General features: G+C 41.7%; 1 protein-coding gene across 4 annotated transcripts in view; it reads left to right on the top strand.

Moving 5' to 3' along the window:
• The window catches only part of GAB1 (GRB2 associated binding protein 1), a 151154-nt gene that overhangs the window by 95719 nt on the left and 37315 nt on the right, over positions 1-18120 (top strand). For all 4 annotated transcript variants that reach the window (XM_075543748.1, XM_075543750.1, XM_075543749.1 and 1 more), the window contains exon 2: positions 8149-8443. In XM_075543748.1, the coding sequence (XP_075399863.1) occupies positions 8149-8443 (295 nt within the window). The remainder of the gene's footprint in view (positions 1-8148; positions 8444-18120) is intronic.

The following is an 18120-nucleotide window of genomic DNA, read 5'->3' as shown; positions in this document are numbered from 1 at the left end:
TCCAGGATAGATAAACCCCTCAGGGCCAACAAGGAGAGTAGAGATACCAGGAGGATAAGGGGAAGGTGGGGGAGAAAGGAAGAATTGATCACAAGAATCAGCCTATTACCCCCCTCCCAGGGAGACAAACAACAGAAAAGTGGGTGAGGGGTGATGGCATATGATGTAAGATATGAAAATAATAATCTATAACTTATCAAGGGCTCAAATGGGAAGGGAATGCTTTGACAATGATGATGGCAGCATATGTGCAAATGTGCTTGACACAATGGAGGAATGTATAGATTGTGATAAGAGATGAAAAAGCCTATAATAAAATAATTTATTAAATTTTTTTACAAGTTCTGCAAATATGCTTTTTAAGTGTTAAAAAGCTAATGTCATTTTGAGGACTAAGGTGCACCTGACCCCAAGCTGTGGTGTTTTCAGTCACCTCATCTGCATGTGAAAATAGGGCAGTGAATAAAGAAGACCACGCCAAAGAATGGATACCTATGAACGATGGTGATAGCAAAGGAATATTGAATGTGCCATGGGTGACCCCAAGAACAGACACATTTGTCCTGAAGGAAGTACAGCCACAATGCCTCTTAGAAGCAAGGATGGCCTTACTTGGTCTTAACCAGCTCTGCACATGTCATCAGATGAGAGCAGCCCCTGGAATAAGCCGTCATGCTCAGAAAAGCAGAGGGTCCGTGACAAAAGAGGAAGACCTCGAGGCAATGGTGCGACATAACAGCAGTTGTGAAGGTGGCGCGGGACCACCATGTTTCCCTCTGTTGTGAACCCAGTAGCTGTGAAATAGAGCCAACTCAGTGGTACCCAACAAGAGTGACAAGTAAAAGGATAATGGCTATGTTTCCTGGTGGAAGGGCCGTTGGCTTGGGATATGGACCGTGCTGTCCTTTGGCTCATGGTCAACCTAGACCCCTAAAAAGACCTATAGGCACCAATCAGTGTCCCTGTAAGTTAGAGGTGTGTGCTCAGAAGAGCAGGAACAAGGGCCTTACCCCATGGGAAACTGAGGGAAGCTTCAAAGAGATCTTGAGCTGGGCTACTTATGGATGTTTGAGGGAGACAGAAAGCTTTGTCTTATAAATCATTTTATTGGGGACTCTTACAGCTCTTATAACAATCCTTACATCAATTGTATCAAGCACACTCGGACATATATTGCAGTCATCCTTTTCAAAACATTTTCTTTCTACTTGAGCCCTTGGTATCAGCTCCCCCTCCCTTATGAGCCCTTGATAAATTATAAATTATTATTATTTTTCCTATCTTACATCATCCACTGTCTGCCTTCACCCATGTTTCTGTTGTTTGTCATCTGGTGAGGTAGGGAGCATTATATGTTAATCATTGGGATCAGTTCCCCCTTTGTCTTCCATCTACCCCCACCTGCCCCTTCCCCTCATGGTATCACTACTCCAATTGCTCTCCCTAAGGGGTTTATCTGTCCTGGATTCTGTGTGTCGAGAGCTCTTATCTGTACCAGTGTATCTGTTCTTGTCTAGCCGGATTTCTAAGGTAGAACTGGGGTCATGATAGTGGGGGGGAAGGAAGCATCAAAGACCTAGAAGAATGTTGTTTCAACGGTGCTGTACTGCACCCTGGCTGTCTCGTCCCTTTCTTGTGACCCTTCTGTGAGGGGATGTCCGCTGTCTACAGATGGGCTTTGGGTTTCCACTCTGTGCCCCCCTCATTCTCATCTATGCAATTGTTTGTTATGGGTCTTCTGATGCCTGATATCTCATCCTGTCGACCCTCATGTTCATATAGGTTGGTGAGATTCTTCCACATGGGCTTTGTTGCTTCCCTGCTAAATGGCCGCTAGTTTTACCTCAAGCTTTTAAGACCCAAGACCTTATAGCCAGGTACCATCAGCTCTCTTCACCACATTTCCTTATGCACCCTTTTAAGACAGAGCATTTTAAACTAAATTAAACAATTTGTAACATTGTGGAGGAGAGCTCTCAAAGGATACTCCCTGTGTCCATCTGGTAGTGAGAGATTGGTCAAGCAAGTAAGTGTGGTTTAGGAAGAACCCAGTTTGTCATCACGCCGTGGAAGCTTAACCTCTGCCCTAATAGCCAACTCTGACCTCCTTTCTCTCTCTCTCTCTCTCTCTCTCTCTCTCTCTCTCTTTTAAGTTCACTGTTGTCTGTCATCTAATAAAAATAAAAAGTTAAAAGCATCTCATGAACTTTGAGGGTTTCCGATGTATAAATCTCTGTGTCGATAAAAGAAAATTTTGAAAAGCGGTCTTTTCTCAAGAAATTTGATATCTAGGTGGAATGTATGGGAGAAAGGTGAGTCGTTCTACTCCCAGGAGGAGGTACAGTCTTGGACACCCACAGGGACAGTTCTACTCTACCTTGTAGGGTCTCTGGGATTTGGAATCCACTCGCTGGCAGCGAGGCAGATTGAGTGTAGACAGTAATAGGACATCTTGTCGCAGGCAGCATGTGACTGCCTACCATTGGTCCAGAGGGAAGGAACTGTGAAGAGAGTTTGGACAGATAATTTGAAAAAATGGGTTAGGTTTCTAGTAGGACCAATGAATCCAGGGATATATTTATTCATCAGGGGCATAAATATTGTGAACAAGAACAAGGAGGAAGATGTAGACAGAATTGGCAAGTGCAAAGATATGAGATGATAGGGCAAGGAACAAACTGAAGAGAGAGAGAGAATTTTTTTTAAAGAAACCAGATAATTCTTCCCATGGTTTCAACAACGCTTGTATCACATTAGAATAATCCATGTTTAACTGAAAAGCAAAACAAACTCCCAAGTCCCCGCATGTGTAAATGATTAAGCACTGGTCTAATATCTAGCTTAAAATGCTGACAGTCCCTACCCATGCAGAGATGCCTCAGAGGAAAGGCCTGGTGATCTCCTGCCAAAAGATAACAGCCGAGAAAGCACGGTGGGGAAGACGGTTCTACATGGGGGTGTCATAACTCGACGGAAGCTGGCTTTCTTGGTTGGTTTGTTTTGTTGATTGGTTGGTTGAATATTTATGCCAGGGCTGCCCACCCTCTCTACCTGGACTCCCACCCCCGAGAGAGGATGCTTTAGTCTGTGTGGGGTGAAGTCCAGCCACCGACGCTTTGTTTTAAGTTTTCCAGATGTTCCTAGAGTGCTTTCAAGCTTGAGAACTGCAGATTTCATCAGCTTCTCAGCCCTTCTTTTTGGCTTGGCCACATCTTGGCTATTTCCTCAGTGATGAGCTCTTCCGACAAAAGTAAGGAGAGGGATTGAGGCATCTTGGCAGTCATCACACCAAGCATGTGGACTATCATTTATACTACAAAGAACTTGGAAGAGAAACGTGTGACCGTTAACTGTATATTTGTTTTTCTATGGAATTAATGTCATTTGTTAGTGGCACAACAGGCCCCCTTAATGCCTATCTTTAATATAATTGCAGGTAAAGGTTTGGACTGCTTGTCCAGTTTAAAAAAAAATTCTTTTCACTAAAGGATGGGAATCTATCTGTACTTTCTTGCCAATTTGCCAATTACTCCATAGAGTATGGTAAAATGTATCTGTAGTTTTGCATATGCAATTTTGCTTAAATACTGAGAGTATTTAAAAGGATAGTAGTTTTAAAATAAAATTTTAAAATAACTGTAGAATTATTTTATTATTATTTATAAACGTGTGCTCCTGTTTTACAGCTCCCATCAACCATATTGTAAAGCGGCTGGCCAGATTACAGTCATGTTAGTGTCCCTGTAACACATACATTAGTGAGATAATCTCTTGCTATTTTCCTCCTCTAAGGAATTATTTTCCTCCAGCAGACATTGACTTGAGCACCTTCTGATGTTAGGCAATGGGAAAAGAAAGATGAGGAAGACGTGGCTCCAGCCCTCCGAGACTCACATATAGAGATGCCGGTGGGCAGAGTAGAAGCAGGATTCAGAGGGGGGCAGCTGGTGCTTCAAAGCATTCTGAGCTGAATCCAAGGGTGGCAGCATGTGTCAGGGTCCAGACAAGACGGATCACAGAATCAAGGGTAAAGGCAAGCATTTCATATGTGTTTAGACGGTGGGAGTAGGAGGACACAGTTAGAGGACTATGTGCCCTGCCAGTGATTGTGGACCTGGTATCTTCCACACAGGAGGGAGGCAGTTGCTGAGCATTGGACCACGGTAAAAAGCTGATGCAAATGCCACAAGCATTATGGGTATTTACTTAGGCAATCTGACCTGAAGACATTCTGAGCTGAGTGTATTTCCACTGGGAGCCATTTATTTGTACTTGCTTTCCTCCTTTAAGGTTTTAAATAGGAGCCAGAATGAATCTTGAGACACTGGTCTCCGAGTCTGGTACTTTTAAGCTGCAAAATACAAGTTTTGCATAGATTTCTCTCAAGCAAATCTGTTTGTAATGGAAGCCACACTGTTAAAGTGTTTGTTTGTTTGCTTGCTCGCTTCCCATATATGCTTTATGTAAAGTTGCTGTGAGTGTTTGGTTTTGAAGGTTTCTAGAAAACTCGCTCGCTTTAGCTGTGACTGCTCTGTGGGATTGGCCAGGCAGTGGACAGCTTGCTCTCTCTGCCGCCACCACTGCAGCAGGATAAAAATAGGACACGCGTTAAGAATCCCAGATATTTTCAGATAACAAAGACTGATTTATGTGGGCTCGTTTTGTGCTTTGACAAAACATAGAGACGCTTTTGTGCTGTGATTATGAAGGGTGCTGATGTCAGTTCTCTTGTCGAGCATCAAGCTTTATTCCATGGTTAAATTGTGCTTTGTACTATCACCCAGAGAACCTTTGTATCTGCCTTATTAAAGCGTGTAGTTTATGTAATTGCTTTTGTTTTCCAGTTTGATCTGTGCCAGATTCAGTGAGAGTGACTCATTTTGTGACTGAGACAAACATTCACATTTGGGCTGTGTTAAAAATAAAGAAGTGGCAGGTGCTGGGTGGCTCAATTCTGTGTTTTAGTGCTCTAATTTCCCCCTTGGAGGGGGCCTTTCTTGGATCATATCTACGCCGCCCCTTGTTATCACTAGCCCAAAGATCCAGCACACCTCAGCTCGTTGCTACTCATGCCTTGCCTGTTTGTTTTCGTTTCTAAGCGCCTTTTGTATTTTCACAATATTATTGCAAACGGGAAGCGAGGGAATGGATCGCGGGAGCCAGAAAACACAGGTTGATCACCGGGACATAAGCTGTAGCAAAAGGACTTGTTCCGTTCTTCTCTGTTTTTGCCATTTTCCCAAGGTGTTTTGTGCATGTGTTTTGGTAAAGTTTTCTTAGTTGTGTGTGCTTTATTATTTACGTGTTTATCATCGGGGCTTTCTCAAATGGGAGAGGTTTGGGCACCACTCATTTCTAGTCATCATCTAGCTAATACTGTAAAAAATTATAGCATGAACTCAGGGAAATTATTCAACCTCTAGAGCAGTCAAATATTGTACAAGACATCATGCTGTGCATTGGGTAAGTCACGGTCAGTAAATCAGGGTCAGTATCTTCTTAGACTTTACAGTCTGATTAGGGAGTGAGATGCCAAACAATTAAGTACAAAGCTAGGTAGGATGGTGAAATTATTAAAAACCATTCTAGAGGCAATCACGCTTCCAGTGCAATATGCCCTGCTTGACGTTGGGGGGAGGGAGTGGATGGGTTGAGGATGGTCAGAGAGGGGACGGTTTTCAGGCTGGAGTTAGTCAGGCAGACTGAAAGAAAGAAGATACCAGGTTTAGGAAGGAGGATGTCCTTGTGACAAGAAGAAGTTTGACATCCTGTATAATAAGAAGGGAGAAAAGCAACTGATTAAAGAAAGAAAAATATATTTAAAACATTATAAATGAATTATGCCGGCACAATGGCACTCTTGAAAACCAGTATCATAGACATTACTGAGCTGAACTGGACTACTGCTGGACGTACATTTCGAACCAGATCCGTGGACAATGCCAGAAATGATATACTCAAGAGGAAAGGTGTTGCATCTATCATCCTGCAGAACACTCCAAGATCTCTCCTTATGTACAGCACTGTCAGTGATAGGATGATACGCTTATCCTGGAAGGAAGAGCAGTTAATGTGACTGGTACTCAAATGTATTCGCCAACCGCAAATGCCAAGGCTAAAGAAACAAAAGATCGTTACCATCTTCTTTAGTCTGAAATTGATCAAATAGGCCATTAAGATGCATCGCTTATTAGTGGCGATTGGAATGTGAATGCTGGAAACAAAGAAGGATCTCGGGAGTTGGGAAATCGACCTCAGTGGCACAAACAAAACTAAAAGTGCAAGACAGAATATTGGAAGACCGGTGACGTCTTCATTGCAAATATCTTTTTTCAACATGATAAACAGCAACTATCTACGTGAACCTTGCCAGATAGAATACTCAAGAATCAAATTGACTACATGTGTGGAAAGAAATGATGGAGGCACTCAATATCCTCTGCTAAATCAAAGCCAGAGGCCAACTATAGAACACACCATTGGTTCCTCATATATAAAGTTGAATGAAAAATTAAGTCCACGAGAGACCTTGAATATATCCCACTGAATTCATAGGCCATCTCAAGAACAGATTTGGCACATTGAACACACTAACCAAAGATCGGGTGTGCTGTGGAATGACATCACGCACATCATGCATAAAGAAAAACAAAAGCACTAAAAACGACACAAAAGAGACTTTGTTAGGTTTCTCTCTCTGGCCTAAATTCCTACCTCAGTCCTTGGCTCTGCGCGAGAAAGATTTCACGCCGAAGCCGGGCTCGTGATCCAAGTGAATTTAATGAAAGTTCAAAGAAGCATCAGGTTTTACGCGGCACCTATATAGGATTCCTTTGACCTTGCGGCCTGGCAGAGACTGCTCAGGGTCATGCAAGGATCTCTCCCCTCCCACGAAGACGACCAGACTGCACAAGCAAGCCAAGACAAGACCCTTCTCCCCCCCCCCCCCCCCGTTCCTGCCTTTTTAAGGGTTCCTGGGGGAGGCGTGGTGAACGACCCCAGGTCAATCCCATTGGCTTAATTGCAGTCACCTGGCCCAGGTGGGCTGCTCCAGGTGTAACGCCCATCCGCGCCCCCTGGCTGGAAAATCCAGCTTTTGTCCTTTGCTGGCTCTCCTGGGCATGCGTAAATGGACTTCCCAATTCCCTAGGCTAAGCTACCTAACAACTTGTTTTTAAATATAGAGTAAATAGAAGACATGATGAACTAAAATATCTGAACAGAACATAACAAAGAGCAGTCCATTAGATAAAGTGAAAATTCTCAAATGTATAAAGACCTGGTATCAGAAAGTCCAAAAGGAGGGACATGCTCAGCCTATCTCAAAGTGAAGGAAGAAGAAAAAACTCAAGCCTTGATTTGCCACATTGAAGGATTCTGTGTGGCCTCTGCATGAGGGGGCTTCAAAAGTTCGTGCAAAGATTTTATTGTAATTCCTTTTGTTTGTTTGTTTGTTTTCAGCAAACTATTTGAAGACCCTTCATGTAGGCAGGAGAAAGATGTAGCAATAGCAACCATCTTCCGTAAAGATTGTAGTCTTGGGAGCATTATGAGACACTCAACTTGATGATAGTGGGTTTGATTTGGGCTTATCTTCCATTGGTGGTGCCTGCCATCACTACCGCGTGTACAGTAGAACCAGACAGAACAAAAACGTACCTGGTCCTGCATCATCTTCATGGTCAACAGCACACTTGAGTCCATTACTGTGTATTTTTAGTGTTTGAGTGTCTTTCAACCTAGGAGCCTCATCTCCTAGCATTATATCAATAATAGTATACTGTGATCCATAAAGTTTTACAAGTAGATCACCAGGCTTTTCTTCCTGGTCTATCTGAGGTTCCACTGATGTCTACCCACCACCATACACCACACTGTTGGCATTTGAAATATGGATGGCATAGCTCCTGGTAAGTTAGCAACCGGCCAGTACTATAGTACAAGAAACTGACGGACAGGTGGTGGATGCACGCGCGCACCCACACACACACACAGCCGTTACATTTTCAGAGATTATTTTACAGAAACAAAAATTTGTCTTTTTCTGGGCAGTTCATTTATGAAATTGATTGATAAATGTGTATTTCCTTGAAAAACTCCTCTCAAATTAATTCTAAACCCTAAATTTGTATTTTTGTTTCGCCCCAGGCATGGAAGAGGAGATGGTTTGTGTTACGCAGTGGCCGCTTAACGGGAGATCCAGATGTATTGGAATACTACAAGAATGATCATGCCAAGAAGCCTATTCGTATTATTGATTTAAATTTATGTCAGCAAGTCGATGCTGGATTGACATTTAACAAAAAAGAATTTGAAAACAGCTACATTTTTGACATCAACACTATTGACCGGATTTTCTACTTGGTAGCAGACAGCGAGGAGGAGATGAATAAGTGGGTTCGTTGTATTTGTGACATCTGTGGGTTCAACCCCACAGAAGAAGGTAAGTTGTTTTTTGTTGTTGCCACTCAGTTTGAGTAACAGTTTACTACTTTGCTCCTAAACTGAGTAACCGTTTAACTCCTTTACTGCTAATATTCCAGAACTGACCTAAAATTCATGGCTTGCTCAGCCACGTGATGTTCGAGTTTGTTTGAACTTTCACAATAGTAACTTAACATTAGTGAGGGAAAGACATGCAACCTTTTAAAAGTAGTTGGGCGGGGGGAAGCTTTTTTATAGGTTTTATTTCAGAGCGTTTATTGAGTTCCTATACAAGATGCTTCAGAGAGTTCATGGAAAACCTCCCTTCCTTGGAATTCGATGCCCTTTTGGAAGTCCCTTTCTGTGCGTGTTGAGTCCAGTACAACCTTTGAGGGCTGGAACTCACCCCCACTGCCTTGCTCTTCTGGATCTCACATATTTTCCTTGGACAGAGGACAGACAGCCTGGGCCCTTTTCTGTAGTTTCTCTTACTGTAATGCAGAACTGCTGATGGCTGATACTTGCCTCAGAGTGGAGCTGCCCCGTAGGGTTTTCGATGCTGCAGTCTTTGGGAAGCAGATTGGGAGACTGCCTACTTTTCAGTTCACACACAGCCTGTCCATAACTACTGGCACCACTCAGCTCTAGAGTGCTTCAGATTCGAAGAATTGTTTGGGGGCTGGGTGGGGTGGGATGCACTAACAATCAAGATTTGCATGGAAGTGACTCAGTCATCATCTCTGTGTAATGCAGATTAATCATGACACTCCCTAGCAGCCGGTCAGCCTCCTGAGAGGCAAAGCCTTCCAGGGCTGGGGCTGACCTGGTGAGCTGCAGGAAACCCATCAGAGCCAGAGTTCAAATGCCCTAGGAAACAATCCTAAAAGAGGGAAGGAGGGATTCCAGAAGGTGGCTAATGAAGTAGCTGTCTTTATAAAGAGCGCTAATGAATGAAAGTTTGGAGAAATTATTTTACAAGTAAAATTAAAGCTTCAGTTATTTTTGTGAAGTTACTAGATAGTATTTAAAATTCCAGTTACACTCCCTCTTTCCTATCAACTCAAACCAAACTCACTGTCATGGAGTTGGTTCCATGACTCTGGAGGGCGGGGTGGAATGGGTTTCTGAGACTGTAATTTTTCATGGGAATAGAAGGTCTCGTTTTCTCTCCCATTGAGCACTAGTGGTTTCGAACTGCTGGCCTTGTGGTTAACCGTTCAATGTAACCATAACACCACCAGGGCTCCTTCTTGTATATGTAGTTTGTATTTGTGTTCAGCAGAAGCCAAATGAAATCGTTCTTCTTTTAATAGCTATTAAATCAGAAATGATTGATATTAATATAGGTGCCATATTTCATCATGTGATGGGTTTTCAGTTAAAATCATTAAGTCTTCATTATGTTCTTCTTTCCTTTTCTTGTTTTGCTTGTTACCTTGTACATTTAGGATTTGGGGGTGTTGGGCAGACATCAGACACCGTTGGTTATCTGCGTAGGTTCATCTGATCTAAAAACCAGCAGATGTTCTTCTGTCCCTTTTTTACCTTTCCTGTGTCTCCAAAATATTTTCTAGCAAAGCATTTTAAAAATATACATTTTCTAACAAAGAAAATCAGATTTCCTGTGGGAAAACGTGTATATTCTTTAGTCAAGGAGACAAATGTCTAATTTTTGGAAGCCCATTGATGTTTGGGTGAGTTGAATACTCTCAAATACGCAGTAGTTTTTTTTTGTTGTTTTTTTTTAACAGTAGTTTTTTTGTTTTGTTTTTTTTGAGGATTTTATGTTTAATTTTTCGTTTCCCTACTACAAGAAAATATATGACATTATAGAAAATAAGAGTAAATACCCCCAAAATGGAAATAAATTGTTAATCCACCCCCAAAGCAAGCTAATCTCTGCTTACACAGTAATTTTTTAATGATTATATTATAAATATCTTGAAATCTCCTTTGTTTTCATTTTAAATAAGCCATTCGTTATAAGTATCTTTTTATGCTAGTAAATATTCTTTTATAATGGCATTTTTGGTGACTACATTCATATTCGCATTCTCTGGATGTATCATAATTGATTTCGCCAGTTTCCTAATTGCTGACTATTTAGATTGCTTAAATTTTTTCATTGTTTTTAAAGGCTGAAATAAAAACCTTAGAGCCATTCCCTTTCCATGTTTTTAAATATTTTTAATTATAAAACACTAGTTTAAAAAACTCGGTGCTGACACAATTAAAATCTAGTTTCTTATATCAGTGGTTCTCAACCAGTGGGGTCACCCCTTTGGGCATCTAATGACCCTTTCACAGGGGCCACCTGATAACAGTAGCAAAATTACAGTTATGAAGTAGCAACGAAAATAACTTTATGATTGGGGGGGTCACCACAAGATGAGGATCTGTGTTAAAGAGTCGCAGTATTAGGAAGGTTGAGAACCACTGTCTTATATGAACCTCTTTTGGTGATTGTTTTAATAGTTAGCAGCCTTCAACACAAAGGCAAAACTCTGTACTAAAGCAATCTCCAAGGCTCAGTAAAGAGAGAAGTGAAAGGAGAGATGGTTACATGAGCATGGCTACTTTTCTCATTCCAGCATGACTGCCGTGTAGCCCAAGCTGTGCCCTTTTCCTCACGGGAGCTCTGTACCACAGACAGGCTGTGTGAGCACCCGGCCAGACTGGTACAGATCAGAGCTGGAAACACAGGAATCCAGGGCAGATAACCCCTCAGAACCAATAATGAGAGTAGCCATACCAGGAGAGTAAGGGGAAGATGGGGGGAGAAAAGGGGACCAGATCAGAATGATTCACATATAACTCCCTCCCAGGGGGGACAGACAACAGAAAAGTGGGTTGAGGGAGACACCAGTCAGTGTAAGACATGAAAAATAATAATTTATAAATTATCAAGAGTTCATGAGGTAAGGCAGGTAGGAGAGGGAGAGGGGAAAAAATGAGCTGATTACCAAGGGCTCAAAGAGAAAGAAAATGTTTTTAATATGATGATGGCAACATATGTACAAATGTCCTTGACATGATGGATGGATGGATTGTGATAAGAGATGTACAAGTCTCCAATAAAATAAAATGTAAAAATTTTAAAGGCTGTGTGTGGCCTTGAGAAAATAAGAGAAATGTTAGTTCTAACAGCTTGTTGTAAGGAAAAATACGGAGACATTTCTTATACTGCAACTTAGAAAAGGAAGGGAGGGAGGGAGGCATACCCTCTTCACAAATGTTTAAGTGTCTCAGATTAATGCTGCAGGCTTTAAGGGATGAAGTTGCAGGTCTTTCTAAAGTAGATTAGAAATACAGTTAGGTTGACTAGAACGGAATGTGTGAATCCTTGATTTTCACAGCATCCATCAAAGGCGGAGTTGCACAAAGACTGTGAGGAGCAAAAGTTAAAAGACATGATCTGTCCATTGATTCCCCAAAATAGCTGCTCTTCTCACAAGTCACCGTTCTTTATCTGTTACAACAAGCTCCAGAGAACTTTAGTTTGCCAGTTCTTTCTAAATTTAGTTTGTGAGCTTTGTTTAAATACAATTGCCTTTTTTTAAAAAAGATCATTTTCTTGGGAGCTCTTATAATAATCCATATATTAATTGTATCAAGCATATTTATACATATGTCACCATCATTATTTTATAAACATTTACTTTCTATTTGAGCCCTTGGTATCAGCAACTCTTTTTCCCTCCTTCTCCCTCCCGCACTCGTGACCCCATTGATAAATTATAAATTATTATTATTTTCATATCTTATACCGGCCACTGTCTCCCTTTCCCCATGGCTTCTGTTCTTATTTTTTTAAGCATTTTATTGGGGGTTCGTACTGCTCTAACCCCAAGCCATACATCCATTCATGTGTCAAGCACATTTGTACATTTGTTGCCATAAATGTCTTACTGATTTCTTCTGACTGTCTCCCCCAACTACCCAGTTTGAAATGTGTCTCACTGCACTGTGTGAAAGACGTGAGCTTCACCGGGTCAATCTGTGAGAGACCAGCAAGCCTTCATGATGTATTGCCAAAGAACCATGAAGCATTTGATTGTACTCTATCATTTTGGCTTATGATACACAGTATCAAAAACTGCAAAAAGACTTGTAAAGCCAGCCCACTGTATTTTGTGATGCATATGTAATAGGCAACATTGATAAATGCCTTTTTAAAATTCCTGTGTTTAGAGATTTTTTATTGGCTTCTAAATAGCATATATTTGCTATTCCCTGTTACAATCATATTCATACAGTTTAGTATGACAAGATGAAGGCCAAAATGTCTTTGTTCTTCCATTAGCCCTGCTTCTGCTTGGTAGTCTCTTGCTTCCAAATAGCTCTTACTGCCAATCACGAAATAATAAGTATTTTTTGTTTTTGCCGAGATATGTCCCCTGAGCCCTGTGTTCTTCCCATTTCAGAAAACTGAATATGCTCCCAAACTTGTCTTAAAAAGTGGCTAAGTAACACGAGAAAAATGTTCACTATACTAGCTGCCAGCTAAAAGTAGGAAGAAATAGACGGTGCTTGGGCATCAGTCTGAGAAAATAAGTACCCTAACCCCTAGGAGAATAGCTAATTTTCTCCTGGAAACAAAAGGAAAGGGGAAAAATCTGACCTGTGTTTTGATTCCAGGAACCTCTCAAAATATCCTTACCATGTTATTTCCGCTGCCCCAGGTGACCGTGGCTGTTACTGCGTATTCAGAATGCTGGCAGCCTGGCTCTGTTTTTAAACCGAGTTCATTGACCTGCGTGCAGTCCCTATGACTGTGGGTAGACTTGAGGGGAAGGACTAATTTCTTTTGTTTTTCTTGGAGAGGTGCAGATTTATTTTTGTTTCTGCAATGGGGTGGAAGCGGCTGAATATGTTCAACAAGTGCTGGGAGCAGCCTGCGGGCTGTGTGCAGCTAACTCAGTGAAATGGCTCTTTTGCTCTAATTTCGGAGCACAAGATTAGAAAGTGGTTTCTAAGTTGCTTTTCTCAAAATGTCCAAGTCATGGTGGCCACACACATAGGCCGCTATTCCAAATTGATCTTCTTCATTGTGCTTGGTGAAGTAAGTAAACGCACCACTTCCGTGAACCTCAGTAATGTTGAGTGAAAAAGAATAGTTAACTTGTTCGCTTATTTATCCCAACTTGGTCCTCTTGCAAAAATTGCCAGGTGACACCACTTTTCACCATTTTTGTTTAATCATATCACCATTATTTCGTGTACCTCATTAAGTTCAATTGTCTTTGAATTACCTGGACAGTTGGGTTAAAAATAGCGCGGTAACCCTCAAGAATGAGTACTCTGACCCAGTGATTGATCTACTTCCATTGTTTGTCTTGGGAACAAGTCCAGGAAAGTTGGATCCAGACAACAAAACAATAGCGGGCCCATCTTAGTGGACAGTTAAAAAATGGAAGGCCATCTTTTGCAAATATCTTTCCCAAAATGTGTGCAGGAGGGGAAACTCCAAGACAAGGAAATTAGGACAGGGCTCTTTGCATCTTGTTCTTTTTGTTCGTAAGAGCCATTGACTCAGTTCTGACTCATAGCGACCCTACACAACAGAACAAAACACTGCTTGGCCCTGTGGGATCCTCAGAACTGCTGCTGTCTTTCAGCCCATTGTCGCAGCCACGTGTCAGTCTGTCTGGCTGAGAATCTTCTGGATGTTATTATCTCTATCTAAAAATCCCAGGTCTTCTTATTCCACGTATGTAAATAATAAGGATTTAAGGATGTGCCTTAACTATGTATCCAGAGAAGCTATAAATTGAATTTCTAAAAATTAAAGTGTATGTTAAGATTCTGTTAAATCTAGTAATATAACGGTATCATATTTTTTATATCATAGCATATCAACCTCATCATTGCCTTATTAGTTCGATACATCTGGTTTTCTTTTACTTAATCTGCTTGGAACCCAACAGAACAACTACCATGAAAAGAACCTCAGTGGCTAGGACTTAATATGCCCACTGCAGGTCAAGTGCGCCCTAATGCAGACACACACACACACACACACACACACACACACACACACACACTAGGTACTGTGAGAAGGGCATGGGAAACTGGGATTGTGCTAGTCTTTATATAAGTAGCCCTGCTTGTTGTTGTTGTATGCCACTGAGTCAGCTCCCACCCATAGCCACCCTCTGCCCAACAGAACAAAACACTGCATGGCCCTCTGCCATCCTCACAATTGTTCCTATTCCTGAGCCTACTGATGCAGCCCCCATGTCAGTCCATCTGCTTGAGGGCCTTCCTCTTTCACTGCCCTTCCAATGGACCGAGCATGATATCCTTCTCCAAAGACTTGCCTCTCCTGACAACATATCCAAGGTAGGAAGAAGTTTTGCCAACCTGGCCTCTAAGGAGCTCTCTGGCCTTACTTATTCCAATACAGATCTGTTTGTCCTTTTGACAGTCCATGGTACTTTCAGTATTCTTCTCCAGCACCGCAATTCAAATGGATCTGTTCTTCTGTGGGCTTCCTTATTCATTGCCCAACTTGCACGCGTGTCTGGAGAATACCAGGGCTTGGGTCAGGTACTTGAAGTAACATCCTTGGTCCTTGAAGTAACGTCCTTGCTCTTCAATCCTCTAAACGGGTCTTATGCAGTAGGTTGACCTAATGCAGTATGTCTGTGGATCTCTTGACTGCTGCTTCCATGAGCGTTGATTGTGGATCCAAACAAGACAAAATCCTCCACAACTTCAGTCTTTTCACCATTTATCATAAGGTTACCTCCGGGTCCAGTTATGAGGATTTTGGTCTTCCTTACATTGAGTTGTAATCTAAACCAAAGGCCACAATCCTTGATCTTCGCAAGCAAGGTTGTGTCACCTGCATATCACAGGTTGTTAATAAGCCTTCCTCCAATCCTGATGTCACATTCTTCTTCATATAATCTAGCAATCTGATGACTTGCTCAGCATGAAAATTGAACAAGTATGGTGCAAGGACACAACCCTGACACACACCTTTCCTGATTTTAAACCATGCAGTATTAGCCCCTTGTTCTGTTTGCACAATTACCTCTTGATCTATGTACAAGTTCTGAATGAGCACATGAAGTGCTCTGGAATGCCCATTCCCCTCAAGATTATCCACAATTTATCTATTTATTTTAAAATCATTTTATTGGGAGCTCGTACAACTCTTATCATAATCCATACATATATCTGTTGTGTCAGGCACATTTGTATATTTGTTGCCATCATCATTCTCAAAACATTTGCTTTCTACTTGAACCCTTGGTAGTTTTCCCCTCTTTCCCTAGTACCCCCTCCCTCATGAGCCCTTGATAATTTATAAATTATTATTATTATTTTGTCATAACTTTCCCTGTCTGACATCTCCCTTCACCCACTTTACTGTTGTCTGTCCCCCGTGTAGCAAGTTATATGGAGATCCTTGTAATCAGTTGCCTCTTTTGACCCCACCTTCCCTCCACCCTCTCAGTATCACCACTCTCACCACTGGTCCTGAAGGGATCGTCTATCTTGGATTCGCTGTGTTTCCAGTTCCTATCTGTACCAGTGTACATCCTCTGGTCTAGTTGGATTTTTTTTTTGTCTAGTTGGATTTTTAAGATAGAATTGGGATCATAATAGTTGGGAGAGGAAGCATCAAAGAACTAGAGAAAAGTTGTATGTTTTATCATTGCTACACTGCACCCTGACTGGCTCGTCTCCTCCTAGCAACCCGTCTGTAAGGAGATGTCCATTGTCTACAGATGGGCTTTGGGTCCCCAATCTGCACTTCCCCTCGTTCACAATGATATGATTTTTTGTTCTTTGATGCCTGATACCTGATCCCATCAACACCTCATGATCACACAGGCTGGTGTGCTTCCTCCATGTGATCCACAATTTATTTTACTTCACAGAGTCTAATGCCTTTGCAGAGTCAAAGAAACAAGAAAAATCATCTTTCTGGTACTCTCTGCTTCAAGCATGTATGCACGTATATAAATTCCATCTGACATCAGCAATGATATCCCTTGTTCCACATCCTCTTCTGAATCCAACGTGAACTTCTGGCAGTTCCCTGTCAATGTACTTCTGCAACCATTGTTGGATGATCTTAAGCAAAATTTTACTTGCGTTCAATATCAATGATAGCATTCCATCGTTTGAGCATTCTTTGGGTCACCTTTCTTTGGAATGGACACAAATGTGGATGTCTTCCAGTCAGTTGGCCAGCTCATTGTCTTCCAAATTTCCTGGCATAGGGTGCACTTCCAGTGCTTTTTCAGCTTGCTGCAACATTTCAATGGGGATTCCCGTCAACTGCTGCAACTTTGTTTTCTCATAATGTATTCAGTGTCCTTTGAGACTTCTTCCTTCAGCATCTTTGGTTCTTGCTCACATCCTATCTCAAGAGGATCCCTGGTGGCTGCTCTGTGGGAGAATGATGTGGCAGTCTCTCTCGTACGGTTATAGCCTTGGAAACCCCGCAGGGTAATTGTGTTCTGCCGTGCAGGATGCAGAGTTCATATTAACTTGATGGCAGTAGGTAGTTCTTAGTATGTATCTTCTTCTTTTTAAAATTTTGTTCGGAAACCATTTAAATTTAGCAAAACTTCCAGTGTAAACAGTACAGCTTCACCTGTTGTTAGCATTTCCCCCTCATCTGACATTTGCATTGCACATACATATATTCTAGCATGCCTCAAAAAGTTCATGGAAGAATTCTGTTATCTTGTCATTTAAATTTTCTGTGAACTTTCTCAAGCACTCTCTTATGTATATGTATCCATTCCGTGTGCCTCTAAATGGGTTGTCCTAAAACAGGTCCACAGACAGCAGCACCTGTGAAGTATTCCAGTCAGGAATCTGCAGCAGTACATTAGATCGGCACATATAACTGTGTATCTACAAAACTTAGTTCTTTGTCTACGGCACTGGCTCTTTTGAATAATTAGAACTTTGTTTTGATAGAATGTCTTCCTGTGGGGTTTGTCTGCTGGCTTGCTGTGGATTCCTGACGAGAATACTGCACAGGCATTGCTAGATTATATGAAGAAGAACGTGACATCAGGATTGGAGGAAGGCTATTAACAAACTGTGATATGTGTGTGTGTATGTGTCTGTGTTAGGTCAGCACATCTGGAGGCACAAGGGATCACCAGCTGTTCATTGTGAGCAGGCACTCATGTGGCATCTAAGTTCTCCGTGAATAGCTAAGGTGTTCCTCTTATAATAACGTGGGAGCGCTTGATGAGGAACACCTCTGAGACCAAATAGCTGCCACCAAAACTCCCCGCTCCCTCTAAATGTTCCAGCCAGTCTTGATTCTCGTGTGTCATTTATATTTCATATTAACTACACTTTCATATGATAAATTCAAGGTGTAACAGATCTGTCCAAGTGTTGGGAGCAGTTCTTGCCAGTAGTTTTGACCTCTGTATTAAGCTCGCCATCATTTCAGAAGCAGTACAAAATCTATGGGCCACAGCACCTAGATCCCTAAAAATTCCCGTAAACTGTTTCTGGATAAGAATCGCAGCATGTGTTCGAACTTCCGGAGGACTCAGTTTTAGTCTTCAAGAATGTTTTCTCTGACTAGTAAGGAGAAGGACATGAGAAATGGGAAGAAGATAGAATTATTTTCCTTCCCGAAACACAAACAGGCTGAGCTGTGATTAAGGGTCTCCAGTATTTGATTAAATCACTTGGTGAAACTGCAGG

This window comes from Tenrec ecaudatus, chromosome 3 (assembly GCF_050624435.1).
Source record: "Tenrec ecaudatus isolate mTenEca1 chromosome 3, mTenEca1.hap1, whole genome shotgun sequence".
Taxonomy (NCBI): domain Eukaryota; kingdom Metazoa; phylum Chordata; class Mammalia; order Afrosoricida; family Tenrecidae; genus Tenrec; species Tenrec ecaudatus.
This window is presented reverse-complemented; position numbering and strand designations above follow the sequence as displayed.